This window comes from Manis javanica, chromosome 13, assembly GCF_040802235.1.
Source record: "Manis javanica isolate MJ-LG chromosome 13, MJ_LKY, whole genome shotgun sequence".
NCBI classification, from domain to species: Eukaryota; Metazoa; Chordata; class Mammalia; order Pholidota; family Manidae; genus Manis; species Manis javanica.
The window spans coordinates 2,010,812-2,028,050 of NC_133168.1; the positions used below are offsets into that span (position 1 = coordinate 2,010,812).

The window sequence follows — 17,239 nt, forward strand, 5'->3', positions numbered from 1 at the left end:
AATGATATGTTGAGAAGACTTGGGATTCTCTTATATTCCATCAAAATATATTGATTTTTTGGTTGTTGTTGCCACTTCGGCAGGTTACTGGCTAGTCTCAAGCCCCAAATGCAGCGCCTCTGGGATGGACAGAGACTTGGAACCCCTGCTCGCCGTGTCAGCCTCGGCCGTGCGTGGCCTGCAGGTTGGCCCACGATCCGGGCAGAGTCTCGGTGGGGAGCTTCGGGCTCTTCCTCTCTGGCTCTCTCCTCCCTGTGACTTCTCGTATTTTCCAGCTGCTATGGCCACTCTTCTCTGGGTCTTCAGACCAGGGATACTGAAGGTTTCTACTGAGTTCTAGGTGCTCCAAGTGAGGCCAATGTGATCTGCTCTCAGGAAAAAACTATAAAAATAAGAAATTCACCACTGTCAATTCTTTCTACCATGTGTTGACTGTGCACCACTGTCTCTCTGCTTCTGGCTGCTCAGCAGTGCCTTCCAGGTATTTACTTTGTTATATTTTGTCCAGAGTTACAGCTGTGGTCTACAGGGGATTGGTCAGACAGGAGCTGCGCTGTCACTGACAGAAGTAGACCCCCCTGAGTCTTTGATTCTCTGAATATCCTCTATAGTTTCCTTCCTTTGTGTGTTTCATAAAAACATAAAATCTCAGAGCAGGAAGAGATCATGATGACTACCCTCCTGAGGGCCCGTTCTTAGGACACCCAACAGCCCCCTCTCATGCTCCCCACTTCTTGCCCTGCCCCAGCAGAATGCACAGCCCGCCAGCCTTCAAGGTCCAGGTCCAGGTCCTCATCCCACCCAGCATTCTAGTCATCCGGATCTAGTCATCCTGAAGTACAGTCCGCTTCACATGCTAGTGATCTGTGTACTGGTCACATCTTCCCTCCTACACGAGGGCTGTATAAGCATGGATGGTGACTCACCCATCCTGGTACCCCCTAGGGCACCCAGACCTGTGTCAGCTTTCCACTAATACTCAGGAAATATCTGTTGAATGACTAGGAAGAAATGCCATAAAATATAAAAAGAGTAGTGCCCTGTTACCCTGCACAAAAGGAAACTTAAATATCTAGCATGTTGGTTTCCTTCCTGAAAGGAGGACATTCCCAAGAGGAGACGCTAGTTGCTGACCCCTGGCACGCGCTAGTGGAAGTTCAGGCCTTTCCAAGGGTGCGCCACCCCCTCCACCTTATGAAACCTCACTTTGGGTGTCCTACTCTCGCTCAAAACCTACAATGGCTCTCTGTGGATTGGTCTGGCTAGGACGGCAGATCTGAGGTTTTTTATACTTATTTCCCTTCTCTCCAACAGGCACTCTGCTCTCCTGAGGCGGGGATCTTCTCTTCCTCCTGAGATGCGCAGCGCTTGGCTTCAGTCGTGATGAGACACCCCCACTCTGCTCATTTAAGCTCCACTTGCCCTTCAAGGTCAAGAGCGGCTTCCTCCTTAAATCTCTTGGCTCTTCAGTCTTCCCAACCCTTTCTATCCTTACTGTTAACTCCCGATGTGCACAAAATATGTATTCAGCTCGTGAGCACAGCTCTTCAAATAGACCGTTGCAACGGGAAGCGCCAACCACATCGTGAATTTTGCAGAGCCTCTGGGCAAGGGCTGGGGTCCCTGTCTCGGCCCAGCTGGGCCTCTTTCTCTGCCACTCCGCTGCCTGACATTTGGCTCATGTTATTTCCTTCACTAAGGTGTAAGTTATTTGAAAGAAACTTTTTTTACATTCCTCATGGCATAGGGGCATACAGATATGGAAACACGCAAGCAACAGCCGCCGACCACTGAGTGTAACCACCTCGGTTGGGGGGGAGAGAAGCTTACACAACATACTTCTTGATTGACAACAAAAGACAGAAGAGTTAGGTCATATTTGACCCTAAACTACATGGGATTCTTATAATTTCTTGATATTATAGTTCATTTTTAGTTTCTTCTCAAAATCTTCTGCCTGACCCAATAATACCTTCACCAAATTACATTAAGAAGCAAAAATACCATAGTCTAACAATTCTCAGACTTTAAAAATATATATCAAAATAATACCATATCAAATGGGATATATCTTATTAAATATTTGAATTAGTAATGAGGCAACTGATCTAATCTAGAGAGAATTATACCAAATCATGTACTTTATGGGTGAAACAGAAAACTTTGAAAATCACAGATCAAAGAATTACTTAATAAAAAAATTTCTGTAAAAAAAACAAAAACAAAAACTGAGCCAGTCAGGTAAGCATTAGAAAAGCCATCAGTGTGAAAGGTATTTTAAAAAATCAAGTAAGTACCTTGAGAGTCAGATTAATTGGTTGGTTTAGATTTTCTCAACACTTTATCATTCATTTTATCATAGAGGTCCTCTATTTAGAAAACATCCCAGTTATTATATAGAGCCGTGACACATCTATTATTTAATCCAAGTGAGATCACTTAAATTAAAAACAAATTTAGTTTTAAAAAGTTAATAGCCACTTTAACGTTTACAATTCATACTTCTTAATCATTGTCTGAGTGTCTGCGTCGGTAAATGACACAGTCCTTCCCAAATATTAAATACCAGTTTGTCATATTAGAGTAGAAGCGATCTTAAAACGAACACAAGGAGTTTGTCTACTACTAGATCTGATCCTCAAGATAATTTGACTCCTAAGCCAGAGACCATACTGAACGTGTGCCGTGCTTAGCCCACCTTTCTTCCCAGGGGACCCTCAGGTATTCCTGAGGCACTTTCTCCCCATTACAGGGACCAGACATGTGTTTAAACCGTTTCAGTTAGCAGCACAACGTAAAAAAAGCCACAGAAAATGAAAGCAAGTTTTCTCCCTCAGAGAAGCTTCAGGCAACTGGGTCTGACAAGTCCACAGCTTACAGAGTTTTAAATCTGCAGCCATGCGCCGCGTCGCCAAGGACCTGTTCTTGCCCTAGTTTCAGGGGGCTGTAGCAGAAAACACGGCATGTAAAGAAAACAGGAAGGTGTTCTCTCTGCTCAGTCTCTCTTCATTCCTTCTGATTCTCCTTCACACCCCCTGCCTAACTGGCTATAGGTTTCAAATTTCTAATTTAGGCGCTCTTTTATGGGCATTTCTCTAAATCTTTCTTTTTTTCTTTCAAAATGGTAAAACACACACACACGCACACACACAAATATCAACGGCTTTTAAGCCAATATATAGTTATTTTCTGGGAAGATGCAAATCATCAACTATTAGTAAAACCCAATCCTTCAGTCCAATCGCCAACCTTGCTTTACCTTAAAAAATGAAATGAACACTTATAAAAATATGTCATTTTTAGCCCATTTGAGGAAAACATGGATTATAATAGCTATGAACTAAATTCCTAGGATAAACAATGAACAAACTATTTATTTTTGGCATAACTTTCTTGACAAAATTTTAGGATGATAAAAAATACACCCTGCACTTGATAATTTGGTTATTCAATTACACAGAAAATGATTTTTACAAAATATGTAAGGATTTCATCAATTTTTTCACAATCATCTTTATTCACAAATGTCAATTACTTTTCCAAAAAAGTTTTTATGGTGCCATTTAAGCTTGTCGGTTTTTCTCTACTTTAAGTTGGCCAATCTCCATTTGTTAGTGGCTTAGCATGATGGATTTGCTTTTCATCTATATTGCAATTGTAGGATGTTTATATAAGACTAGCACGGAATGACTGATCAATGACTTTTTTGATGTGATGGTGGCCTTAGGTACTGGCATTGAGCGGTGAGGGAGGTCTGGGGAAGGCTACATTCTTAAGTGGTGACTGTTTTCTTGTTATGATATTTTGCATTTCTTTGCAACCTTGTATCTGTGGTGACTGAGACACTAACTACCTGCATGAAGAGGCCTCTTGAATCGAGGAGGTAGCTCAAAACTGAATTATAACGACCTCATGAGTCAGATTTTAATGTCAAAAACCATTCAGTGAAACAAAAAGCACACCCAACCCAGGGTAGAGACCCAGGCATCCGGCGGGCTGCGACAGCCCCAGCTCTGGGCCCCCGTTCCAGGTTTCTGGGAGGCTCTCGGTGCCTGAGACACACCCAGTCCGCACTCTTGACGCCACCAAGAAACAAAACCTTTGCCAAGGAGTTGGATGGGTCGCCGGTCTGTAATGATTATTTTTGATCCCTGGCTCCTTCCAAGGAAAAAATAATATATTTATAGACTTACATATTAGGTAAAAATTCACCTACTTTCATAGGTAAAGGGGGTTTTGACTGCAAGCTCTTGGTTATGCCGCAGGTAAAGCTAAAAGGCTAGGGGCGTTCCCCTCTTCTCACACACACACCCCCTGCCGCCACATTTCCTGGATCTGGAACTCCTCGGGGTGACATCCAGCCGGGTATCTCTGGATTCCCTTCTTTACGAATCAATAATCCAACACTGTCACGCTCAGAGAAGCAGGACCCAGCTCCCGACCCCCCTGACCCCTGCATGCTGTATGGGGCATATGCCTTCAGGTTAGGAACCTCAGGTCTTGGGCAGCCCCATTTCTCTACTTCATAATAAAAATACTATCATCTTCTCACCTGCCACGATGTGAAGGTCGGGAAGCTCTGTCGTGGAGAACTACAGGAGGGTAAAGGAGGAGGCACTGGGTGGCCTCTGCTCCCCGCCACCCCCCGCGCCTCGGAGGCGGTAAAGGAAAGTGAAGCCGGCTCATTACCGTGGACGCGGCAGGAGCCCTCTGCTTTCCGTTCCTCACCTTGACCCTGGTCCTTGGGTTCATCAGAGGGGGAGGAGAAGTCAGAAATATGGCCACTGTTTAAGTCGGTGATTCCCAGAGTGTGGTGCCCAGCACTCCAGGAGTCCCGGAGGCCCTCCAGGAGTCCTTGACGTCCAAACTGCCCATGATAGTAACAGAACACCCCAGAGAAGACTAGCAGTGACTCTACAGCATCTCACTACGCTGATGGACAGTGACTGTCATGGGGTGTTGGGGGGGGGGACTTGGTGATGGGGGGAGTCTAGTAGCCACAATGTTGCTCATGTAATTCTACATTAAGGATACCAAAATAAAAAAGTAATAATAATAGAATACTATTTGCCTTTTTCACTGTGGTGACATTTGCAGTACTGGTGCAAAAGCAACGATGGCTAACACTGCTGGCGCCGTAGCATGAATCAAGGCAGTGGTACCGACCACGTTCTGCTCTTCATTCACAGTAAAAAGAAAATCCAGTTCCACTTGGGAATGTCCTTGAAGTGGTAAAAATGATTTTGGGAACATGCCCCTTCAGTGTTCTTTGTGATGAACGAAGTAGGCATATAGCACTTTGCTGTAGACCCAAAACGATGCTGTCGTGAGGAAAAGCCCCCGAGCAGCTGTGCGCGCTGCTATCTGAACTGGCCGCTTTATTTTAATGGAACATCACTTTTACGTAAAAGAATGAGTGACAGATAAACTGGTTATTCAGGGTGGGCAGACTTTTCTCCCAATGTTTGACAGAAATTTTTTTGAAAATGATCAAAGTAATAATGTCACTTCAAGGGAAACAGTATTTGTTGCCAGTGATAAAATCTGAACAAACAAGTAAAAATTAGAATTTTGGAAAAGTTGGTGCTGCCACCATGAACTTGACAGCTTCCCAATTCTTAACCATTTTTTTTTCTGATGAGACTGATGGTAATATTAACAGATGCAATGTTTTGATAGTGTATAATTAAATGTGTCAACATTTGAAAGATCTACATAACTCATTCAACTAATATTTTCTAATAACATGCATTCTCTTACAAAATCGTACATGACAAAAGACCCATTTAAATTTCAAGACTAATGGATTTTAACATAACAGACTTCAAAATATACACTGATACTGTTTCAGTTGTTTCAGTTTCTGTATCACAACTGACATTTTAAAATCTACTTCTTGTCAAGTTTTAAGAAATTATTAACTATATAACAGTTTTAGGTTTATTGAAAAACCATAGACTTTCTATATGACTCCAAATCCAGTTTCCCCTATTAACTCCCTGCATTAGTACGGTGAATTTGTTAAAATCGGTGAACCAATACTGATATCTTATTATTACCTGAAGTCCATACTTTATTCAGTTGCCTAAGTTGCTGCCTGACGCCTTTTTGCTGTTCCAGGATCCCATCCAGGGACCACATCATTCAGCTGTCACGGCTCGAGGTTCCGCTTGGCTGCAACACTTTCTCGGACTTGCTTTTGATGCCCTGGGCGGTTTCAAGGAGTGTGGCCACTGACTTTGTAGACTGTCCCCAGCTGGGGTCTGCCTGGCATTTTCTCACAGTTACTCTGGAGTCAGGGGCTTCGAGGAAGAACCACAGTCCAGTGGTATTCCTATCACATCATATCAAGGGTCCATCCTACCCACATGAGCTGTCACCATGGCAACCCTGGCCACCTGCCTGAGGGAACGGCCGTCGGGCTTCTCCACTGCAAAGTCACTCTCCCCCACGCTTCCCACAGGGGCTCTTTGGAGGGACGCTCCTGCTGAGTTTTCATGGGACATCAAAAAGGAGTGCCCACAATTATCTGACCCAGCCTAGTAAGATACTTTTCCCCTTTCCAACTACACATCTGTGCAAGGCCAGATATTTTTACATACTTCAACCAAAACAACGTATGTATCAGAGTAGATGGAATGCAGAAGCAGGAATAAGAATCTCGTATCTTCTATTAAGCCAGACATTAAAGAGATTAGCAAAAAATATAAACAATGTTACTCTTTTTACTACAAGATTTCCATTTTGGAAATAATCATTTTTCATTAAAATGTTATTTATGTTAATTTGATGGGTTGAATATGAAATGGTTTTATATTTGTTATTTTAAATAAATTAATAAGTATTAAAAATTTATCAGTGTTAATTTCTAATACAGTCAATGTTGTGAGAGAGAATCTACAAGAACAAAAGCTCTTTGGGTTCCTCCGTAATTCTTAAGGTTGTAAAGGGGTCCTGAAACCAGAAAGTTTGAGAACTACTTGCTTTAGGGTTAAACTTCTGTGGACCAAAAAATGAAAGAGCCCTGTTCAAAGAAAATAAGCCAAAACTGAATTCTAAAGGCTTAATGAGTAAACTGACTATACCTAAATTTCCTTATTGAAAAATGTAATTTTTACACCTGCAGAAAATTGTTTCTTCAACTGATAACTGTGCTCACAAGTATCTATTTGCAAGGAGAGTTTGTTATTTGTGTCTTAAAAATAATGACAGGTGTCCAGGTGTGTTTGTAAAAAGTATGAGCAGAAAAATGTATCAGTCGATGCATCTGCATGGGTGTATGCACTGTTCACCATCAACTTCCTTGTTCATCAGCTTCGTTCTTTGGTTTTTAACATTCAAGCAATGGAAGTCCGTCAGATATGTGTTCTGGCCTTCATCTATTAACCTGATGACATCATGTCAGTGTAGACCTCATTAGACTTATAGCTGCACCACAGTTTCTCTCAGAGAGGTGTGAAGGGACATTTTGTATCTCTTTGTTTTATGCCTTTTCATTTCACGCATTTTAAATGAAACCACTGGATGGGAACTTCTGGTTTGTGTCCTGTGCTTGGTACACTCTCAGTAATACTAAAGGATGAATAGCTTTTATCTCCACTATTTGGCCAAGACTCAAGGCTGGTGGTGTCTGGACGCCAACAGCGGTGATTAGCATCAGCGAATAAGGGCATTAATCACCAGAGCCAAAAAGTCCAGGAATCTCCTTGGCCCTTTATCTTCCCAGCAGCAAAACCACTCTTGCAGCACTGCTGATCTGTGAGCGCCCATTTCCTGAATGCGTGACCTCTGGCATTGCCATGTCCACCAGGCAGACAGCTGGCCTGGCGGAAGCACAGGGGACAGGTGGGGCAGAAGTCACAACACGAGTCTTAGATAACAGGTGTGATTCTTATAGGGAGGAAAGTGAATCAATGTCGCAATGATCCCTAAATCTTCTGTCCTCTGCCTGTCCCTGCCCCGTTCCTGGCCAAGACTCAAGCCAGAAAGTCACAGTCTGGGCGCTGAAGGCGGGTGGCAGTCATCTCATCTGACTGTCCGACTGGCCCTGAATCCTCCCTACAAACTCTGGTCCTCTGGTGGCCTTCAAAGCCAGTTGGGGACATGAAGTTGAATGTGTGAAAAGGAATTTAGGGCACATGCAGTTAGATGTAAAATTTCAACACACAAACCCGGACCAGGGTGGTTTCATACGTGCCTTCAGAATGAGAAAGAAGGTTTGGGGAATGAAATATCATAACTGACCCAAAGCATAATTTGATTTTAAAAAGCAAGATGTATACTAGTAACTTTTAACCTGAATTTATTTGATTAGTCTGAAATATTGTAAATAAAAGAGAAAGAGAATTCTCTGCAGCAACCTTTTTCACTGCCATCCCCACAGAGAAAACTATGAAGATTTTAATTCCTGATGAGCAGCCTTTTCCTGGCACTAAGAGTCTTGGGAAATAATAAGCACATAAAAAAATACAGACAATAGTCAGTATCTGCTCCAGGACACCAGCCACAACCCCCCTGCCTGTCAGTCCCCTGTCATCACTGGCCCCCCGCTCTGTGGGGTGGGGGGAGCTTCGTGTGTGCATATGCACCGTTTTTCTCGACTTTATTTCTCTGGCAAAGTAAGTAAAACTTAGTTGGAATCTTAATGGAATTTCTCCAGGATGTACTAGGTTTCCAGGACCTGGATGAGATTGATCCGGTCGCAGGCGGAGGGTCCCTATCACCCAGAACCTCTGCTCACACATGAGCATCGCCGCCCTGCCAGGGGACCCCAGGGGACCTGAAACCTCATCAGTTTTGAAGTGCTTTACTTCTGTGGTAATACTTGGAGATTGGACTAATCTCTCTGGTTTAAAAATGACAAGTTTACACTGGTTAGAAGGAATTAAGTCACTAGCTTTTAAGATTAAGTACTCATAAAATGGCTGGTAGTACAAACAAAAGATATTATCTTTTCCCAAACTGAAAAAGTTTTTTTCTGTTACCTAAAAGTCAAGATACAGCAGAAACCAGCTGGAATGAGAATGTATATATGACAATTGAGGAGTTAAGCTTAAAGGTATTTGTAATTTGGGTTTAGTTTTCTCAAGATTTACAGTCAGTAAATATATTGACTGTCCACTGGGTACTGAGAATCCAGAGCTTCTAAAAGACAGAATTCATCTTTAAATGAGTCTGTAATCAAGGTCTTCCTCATTGATATAAATGTGTCTATACACGGTTTTTCCCTCTGTTGAATATACTGTTGCATAACATACATGTCACAGTTTTAGAAATTCACTTTTTTTGACCCGGGCTCAAACAGGTCACACATTAATGCGGGAACAGATAGGCAATGGGCATAAGGAATGGAGACCCTTTTGTGCCGCCCTGCCTCGGGTGACAGCGGTCCGCTCCATTTCTCTTTCCCCACGTACTTAACCTCACCTCAATTTAAAAAAAATAACTCTCTCATGTTCGACTTTTACACAATATCCCTAAAACAGCGGACAGTTCTCTCTGCATTTCTAATTTTGCTTTTGAGTCCTTCTAAGTACAAACTTTGTGCCAGTGTCTATGACCAGCATGTGACACTGCAGATGAGCGTTTCCCTTAAGGAGGCTTTAAAGTCAGCTCTGACTCTGTGAATAGCGTTTCCGTACCTGAAGCAGGCAGGGAGGGAAATGTGAGGCCCCATGACACGTGCAAAGGCCGACGATCTGGACGTGTCCGGACACTCACCCTGTCACACAGCTCCTCGAACGTGCAGTCAGCGACAGCCCCGCAGGCTTTCCTCAGCCGCAGCTCTCTGCCTTGCACTCTCAGGATCCTTGGTCTAGTTACTATGGGAACATGAACAAAGACTCAATCTTGTCTGGATAATTACTATAAAATTCATCTCTTACAGATAGGAAATGCATAGCTTGATGAATAATAGCACATGATTCAACACATAAATTAGACAAAATGCTGATACAATGCCTGCCACTTGAGCATGGCATCAACCCATATACAGCAATGGAACTTATTAATTGGTCAGTGGAGATTGGGCATTGTGCTCTAAATGTATTCTCTTTCAAGAGAAATTAACTTACGTACAATCATTTTGTTTCTGAGCCAGCTCATCAAACAACTTATCCATGACAGCCTCCACATCAGCTTCACTTGTGCTACAGTGAAAAGAATAATAGAATATGAAATTAATAACACTTGAAGCCAACATCAAACAGCTGCCTGAGCCGGCCTAGCTTTTTGCCCATAAAAAGAGAGAACAGGATGTTATGCTCTAAATACAAACATTAGATTTCGAATACACTTAGAAGCAGAGAATATTAACTCTCAGGTAGATGATTCTGCCTTATTTGCATACACTGAAAGACTTCTGCGCGTCTGGCTGTTTCCAGTAATGAGGCAGCGCGGGCGGAGTAAAGCCGCTGACACTGTGTGTGCTCAGCGAGAAGAGGCTCCCGGCTGTCTTGCATGCGGAACAAGGCACACAGACAAGGCAGTCAGGCACCCGGCAGACTATCCTTTGAAATCTCTACTGAGAGGGTACATGTGAAATTAAATACTGAGGCTGCTTAAAGAAAAATCAAGTCAAGCCACTGACTGAGAGGATCAAACATCCAGAATTAAATTAGCAGTTTGGAAATACCAACTTGATCTACACATCCGCAACTTCATCAGACTTCGAGCGTGAGGACAACTGCAGACCACACAGTTTCTCCCAGAAGCGTCCCTGTCAGAGACGCAAGGAACCCTCTCCCCCTGTGATGCCCACCATTGCGGCTGCTGCAGAGGGAGTCTCAGCAAAGGATCCTTTGTATTCTAATTAGAAATCACCATATGGTTTAGGGAACTCACATACAGAAATGTGATAATACTGTGGCCTTTTCTCCTCTCACTTTTTTTTTTTAAAAAAGAGGGGTTGGTAAATTAACAGTCAATAAAATAAAATAACTGGTAGAAGAAATAAATGCTGTTAAAAAAAACTTCAAGTGAAAATGTAAGTTTACTTCAACTCTACATACAAACTTACACAGGATGACCTTCCAATATGCTTAATTTTGACACACAGATCACTCTTATCTATGTGTGGAAGCAATTAAACTCAATCCTGGACATTCATCTTAATAGAGTCTTATCAAAAACAAATATGAAAAATTATTTTTTCTTTAGAGTAGGCTTCAACTAACCCAAACCAATTTCTCCCTTGAGAAAATTACCAAGTGGTAGGTATTTAACACACAAGCACCTAATTCATCAACTAACTGTTCTACAGCAAACACTTTTTTTGTTGTTGTTGAAATACAGTTGATATACAATGTTAGTTTCGGGTGTATAGCATTGTGATTTGACAAGATATATATAATAAAATGCTTATCATGGGTAAGTGTAGATAAAATGCAACAAAGTGCATTACTATGTACTTCATAAAAGTCATTATGAAGGGTTCGGAATTGTCACATTCCAAGTAATATCCACTCTACTTCAAAAGATCTTAAAAACATCATTTGCAATGGTTAACTTTGCAGGGGAAATGCTATTTGATTCACATAAAATGTGAATGGTCTTGTATGTCATTTGAATAGAGTCATATTAAAACAATGAAATACTACTACGGAAAGGCTGATCATGATTTATAAAGACAATGAACAATTTTAAAGCTACAAAGAAACGACACAAGTCACTATAAATGTCAGCGCCCACCCCAAGGCCTTGTACACTCAGATGGCTTTGCCAACACCATTCTTGGGAATTCACTCAGAATTGTCTCCAGTCTGCCAAAGTGGTGTGCACGCCATGACTGCTGCAGAAGTGAGCTGTTCCCTGAGGGGTACAGAAAAGTGGGCACGCTGCCAGCCACCCAGACGTCCACTGACTTCCGGAACCGTAGCCTCTCCTTAGGAAAGGCATGTCACCCGAAACAGGGGAGAACTGAATTCTGAAAAGTAACCAAGACAGGAGACAGTTGCCTTTCTAAAACCTATCTGCGGCACAGATGACTGCTTACAAACTTCCTCAGTGGTGATTTCTTTTTTACTCTGTGCTCTAATATACTATAAAATTAAAAGATGGCTCAAGAGACTTTGGTCAGGCCACATCTTCTACATCAACTATGAAATTATGATCTGTGGTTTCACTATAGTTAAGTTGTATGTGAAATTATACAGCTATTTTTATTTTAATAGTATCTTACAAGAATTTTATTATCATAAAAAGTTACTCAGAAGTTATGACATACAAAATAAAAATTTTTACTGGTGTTAAGTGGCCTAAAAATAAAAACTCATAAAAGCAGTTGATGTATCTCACAACTGAACAGTCATCCATCTAAGCCAGCTTGTACCTGACCTCAGGGAGTAAGTTCTACTAACCCACAGGGGACAGGAAACTCACCTTCATATTGTCTTAAAAGCAACAGGGGCTAGTATGCGGTTTCAGTTATATTAGATGTCTCTATATTGATGTAAAATGAACAAGGATGCTGTGAAAGGAATCCTTACCAGAAATGAATACATTCGTAAGTCCTTAACAGATAACTGAGAAGAAAACACTAGTCCTATTTTCCCTGCTTAAGAGGATGCATCAACCAGAACTCATTAATTTCTTTTAAGGATGAGTATTAGAAAAGTAAAGAGAAATTAAAACTTAGCTGTCAATGTTAGCCTAAAAGATTCAGAGTTTTACTTGTTATTCAGGCTCTTATCTAGTTTAAATATCTTTGAGTACATTTTGTAATTCTAGAAAAAAACTTAGATGACTCTGAATTATTTCAATGAGTCACACAGGGAATAACAGAAACTATCATTTGCTCAACAACTATTATGTAGCAAGTAATTTACCTACACTACCCCCACCTTACCATGTGGTATGTATTATTATCCCATTTTTGAAGAAGAGAAAGTGGAGACCCAGAGAATTAAGTCACTTGTTAAGATTTGAGTATACAAAAATGAGAATTTTTTGTATAACAGAAAGTGTTATAAATAAAATATATAGGCCTATCAAACCAGGACATACAGTGGCAACATATAATGTATGATTAATGTTATCAATGTACGGGGAGGGCTGTGCAACACAGAGAAGACAAGTAGTGATTCTACAGCATCTTACTATGCTGATGGACAGGGACTGTAATGGGGTTTGTTGGGGGGACTTGGCGATGGGGGGAGTCTAGTAAACATAATGTTCCTCATGTAACTATAGATTAATTATACCAAAAAAAATATTATCAATGTATAAAAAACTTCAAGGGATAAAAAAAGTTACTACTCAACAGAAAAACTTGTCAAAGGAACTAACTGTATTGAAAGAATATTCAATGGGCCAGAAGCACGTGTAAAATCACTCACTCTTCCCAGTAATAACAAATACAAGGTAAATCATGAGATACCATTCTCTCATCCAAACTAGAAATAAGGAAAGAGATAAAATAGCTGGAGCCAGCCTAGTTACTAGTTAAGGGGGAAAAGGGCCCTCTCACCAGTGCGAGGAGCAGTACAACTGGCACAAGACTTCAGGGTAACCAGAAAACCTGTCATAAGGCCACTAAAAGCACGCATATCGAATCATGCAGCTAGTCCACTCCCAGGAACTTCACCTCTGGAAATAATAATGGTTAAGAACTAGAAAGACTTTTCGCTGTGACACTGTTAACATCAGAACGTGAAAAAGAATCGGGAGTCTGAAGCACATCTGGGTTCGCCCACACAAGGGAGTATCGTGCGGTGTCTGGGCGCGACTGGGCCCTCTCGTCCTGGGACTGCAGTCAAGGTCCCAAGCTGTTGGTCAGAAATGCTAAGCACCCCACATTTCGCAGGAGGACCCCCAACGGGCCGCCAGTACCCGGATCCAGGCTCCCGCCCCGTGGCCCAACGACGGGGAGAACCAGCCCGACTCCAAACGCCGCTCCCCGTCCGCCCCACCCTCTGGCCACAGAGCCGTTACAAGGGGGGGATGGCGCAGGAGCCCCAGCCCGCCTAGTAGTGGCCGTAAGAACCTTTGCCCCCTCTTGCCCTGAGGGAGGGAGAGGGCGACTGACCCTCCGCCAAGACGGATGATGGGAGGGAAGGGTCTCTGAAGAGTCACCGGGAAGGTTAGGGGGCCCCAGAGAAGCAAAGACTGGCACTGCCTTCCTGCGCTGGCTGGGCGGGACCTCGGAAGATGAGGGGCCAGGAGGAGGGAGGTGGGCTGCCGAGCTGGGCTGGGGCGAGTCGGCCCCCCCAAACCCCACCGACCGCCCGGCACCGCTAGGCCACCTGCAGATGCAGGCAGGGCTCAGGCTGGAAACAGGGGCGCTGTTCGAAAACAAGACAGAGGCAGCGCCCTGGACACCCCCTTTCCACGTGAACAGACAGATGCCTGCACCTCCTCCACTCTGGCTGAACCCGGGAAATTCACCATCCGGGACGGACGGACGGAGAAGCCACACGGACACCCGACCCAGGGAAGGGTGAGTCCCACAGCCCCGCCTCCTCCGACACCCAGAGCCTTAGCAGCCAAGCTTCGGTCCCGAGAGGCGGGCAGAAGGGCTGCAGGAAACTCCGCGGAACCCTGAGACCCGGAGGGCGGCCTCCCCCGTACCGACGCCGGGGCTCTTGGGTGGGAACCTGGGCAGGTCGGTCAGACCCCGTCTGCAGGCCCGAAACTGCTCGTCAGCGTCCGAAGGCCTCGGTCCTAGGCGAGAATGGACAACCCAGCATTTCTAGGCATTTAAGGAAAACCTCTAGGATAAAAGAAAAGGCAAAAATAGAGAAAGAGAAAAAAAGTATCTTGGGGGCAGCAAAGAATAAGTACAGAGACCAGAAAGGGAAAAATGCCCGGAGAGAAGATGTTGCATCCATGCAACCAAGGAGGATGCTGAAAACTAAAAGTACAATTAGAGCATAAGAAAGAGCTCTAACTGTGATCGCTACGTGCAAAATTCAGGGAAAGAATAGGATGCAAAAGTTGAAGTGATCTTTCAGAGAATACAGCAAAAGACAGAAGGATGGAAAATAGAAGGGAAAATGAAAGAATTAGAAGATAAATCCAGAAGGTTCCATGTCTAACCAGGAGGAGGTCCAAAGACTATGAGGGAAGAAAAAGAAGCAAAGCAAAGAAAAAATTAAATTTCCTAAAACTGTAGGAAGTGATTTTTCTAAGTTGAAAGAGTCCAATGAATATCCAGCACTTAGAATGAGGAAAAAAAGCTCCATTTGAAGGCCTATTTTTATGAAACTTCAGGAAACCAGGACTAAAGAAAGAATATACTAAAAACTTCAAGAGGGGAAAAAAAGGTCAGATAGGAAAGGACCAGAAACAGATCCGCATCAATTCACATCAAACTTTGCAACTGCAATAACAGAAGCATGAAGATAATAATGTAGTGTCTGCATTTTTCTAGAGGAATATTACTGACAAACTATTCAGGCCCAGGCAACTATCAAGCAAAATACACACACTTTTGGACAGCTGAGTTCTCAAAAAATGTACTTGCCAGGAAGCCACGGGAGGGGGTGCCCTCTATCAAAACAGGGAGGAGGTTTCTGCTTCTACTGGGACCATGTATGCTCCACCCCAACTGACCTTCCTGCGGGACAGCAGCCATAACTTCCGAACGTTACACAGACGCAGGGGACCGAAGGCAGGGACAGTGAACAGAGGCAGGCAGACTCTAGAGGGAGCTGCTATTTGGGAGAAGGGGAAATGCGGGGCGAGTCACCCACTTTGAAGCTTTCAGAAGACAGTAAAAACCAGGCCTGCTCAAGGCAACTAAACTCCAACAGAAAACGTGTAGTCCTTGTGGCGTGAAGAACAGAGGACAGGTGGGGCGACCACACAGCTGGGGAGTCAGGGGAGAGCCTAAAAAAAAGGGTTTCCAAATTCCCAAAAGACAATAATCTTGAAAAACTCCTGAAACCGTAAGTTATTCTGTATTTGTCCTAATACTTTGTGCTTTCAAATAATGAGTATTCATAATAAACAGTGAATCATTTTCTAGCATATGCTTTATTAAAAGTTTCAGCAGTTTTCTATAAAACAATGATATAAAAATAAATTCATGGCTTATCACTATTATAAATCAATATGCTCTAAGATTATGTATCTCAATAACATGTAAAAAATAATCTCTACCAGATACAGACAGACTTTTGATAGGAGAAAACATTGAAAGAAGGAAACATTCACACAAAATACAAGCAATGTAAATTATATTAAAATTTAAATACCTCAAATATTTAATATATAAAACTTATGTTTCAAATTTAAGGTTCTAAAACACAAAGCATTAATTATCCTAACTGCTGGTGCTAATCTTTGCTGACTGACAAGTATTTCTGACATGGGAAAATGTCGCTTTGCCCTGACGTTGAGCAAGTCATCAAGAGCGCCGCAGGTCACTTTCAAGTTGGGTGCTAGGCGCGCGCTGCTTCACAGAAGCTCATTCCCTTTATTAACACGTGTCTGGACTCACTCACTCAATACTACCCCCTTAAAGGCCCTATCCCCAAATGCAGTCATACTGGGGGGTAGGGCTTCACCTATGAGTTTTGGGGGGACACAATTCAGTCCTTAACAGTGAGCATTTGTGCAGTTTACAGTCTGGGGTTACTAGGAATAGTGGACTGTCAACTTTCCAATACATGCCTTTTGGCAAACTTATGCCAGTTGGGTACGCAACTGGAGCAGAACTGCTGTTCACAGGGTACCCCTGGGCTCACCTTAGGAACCGCGGCCAGGTTTCAGAGTGGCTACGACAGTCCACTCCCTCGGCTGCAGCGTACAGAGCTCTACTTGTTCCATGTCCTTGCCAACACTTGGTATTTTCCTTCTCTCCCATTTTAGTGATTATGGTGGATGTATTATAAATGATTTTAATGTAAATTGTCTTGAATTATTTTCAAAAATGGGTGGGACATTAAAAAAATACAGTATCATTTAATTAATGCAATAGTTAATTCAGAAGCCTTTTTTAAAGCAAAATGTCATGTGACACACATAAAAATTTTAAATCCATTCTTAAAACACCAAGATCTCTTTCCTTTTTTAAAGTAGGAAATGTCAAGAACACAACATTATTGTGAAAATTTCTTCCAGAGAAAATGCCTTTAACTTCAAAATAGGGGCGGGGCATAGTGGTATTTATAACAGGGGAAAACTGGGGTAACAGCAGTGAGTGTGTGACTTCAGAGCCCTCTTGTCAGTTTTCCAGTGAAACTATTTACCATTTACACTAAAAAAAAATCTATACTCAGAAACACAACCATGCCAGTGA

General features: G+C 42.7%; 1 protein-coding gene across 2 annotated transcripts in view; it reads right to left on the reverse strand.

Annotated features, from left to right (window-relative positions):
- AFG1L (AFG1 like ATPase) overlaps positions 1-17,239 on the reverse strand; it is a 144,600-nt gene that overhangs the window by 20,910 nt on the left and 106,451 nt on the right. For both annotated transcript variants that reach the window (XM_073220830.1, XM_073220829.1), the window contains exons 9-10: positions 10,078-10,148; positions 9,721-9,821 (exon numbers count right to left, since the gene is read on the reverse strand). In XM_073220830.1, the coding sequence (XP_073076931.1) occupies positions 9,721-9,821; positions 10,078-10,148 (172 nt within the window). The remainder of the gene's footprint in view (positions 1-9,720; positions 9,822-10,077; positions 10,149-17,239) is intronic.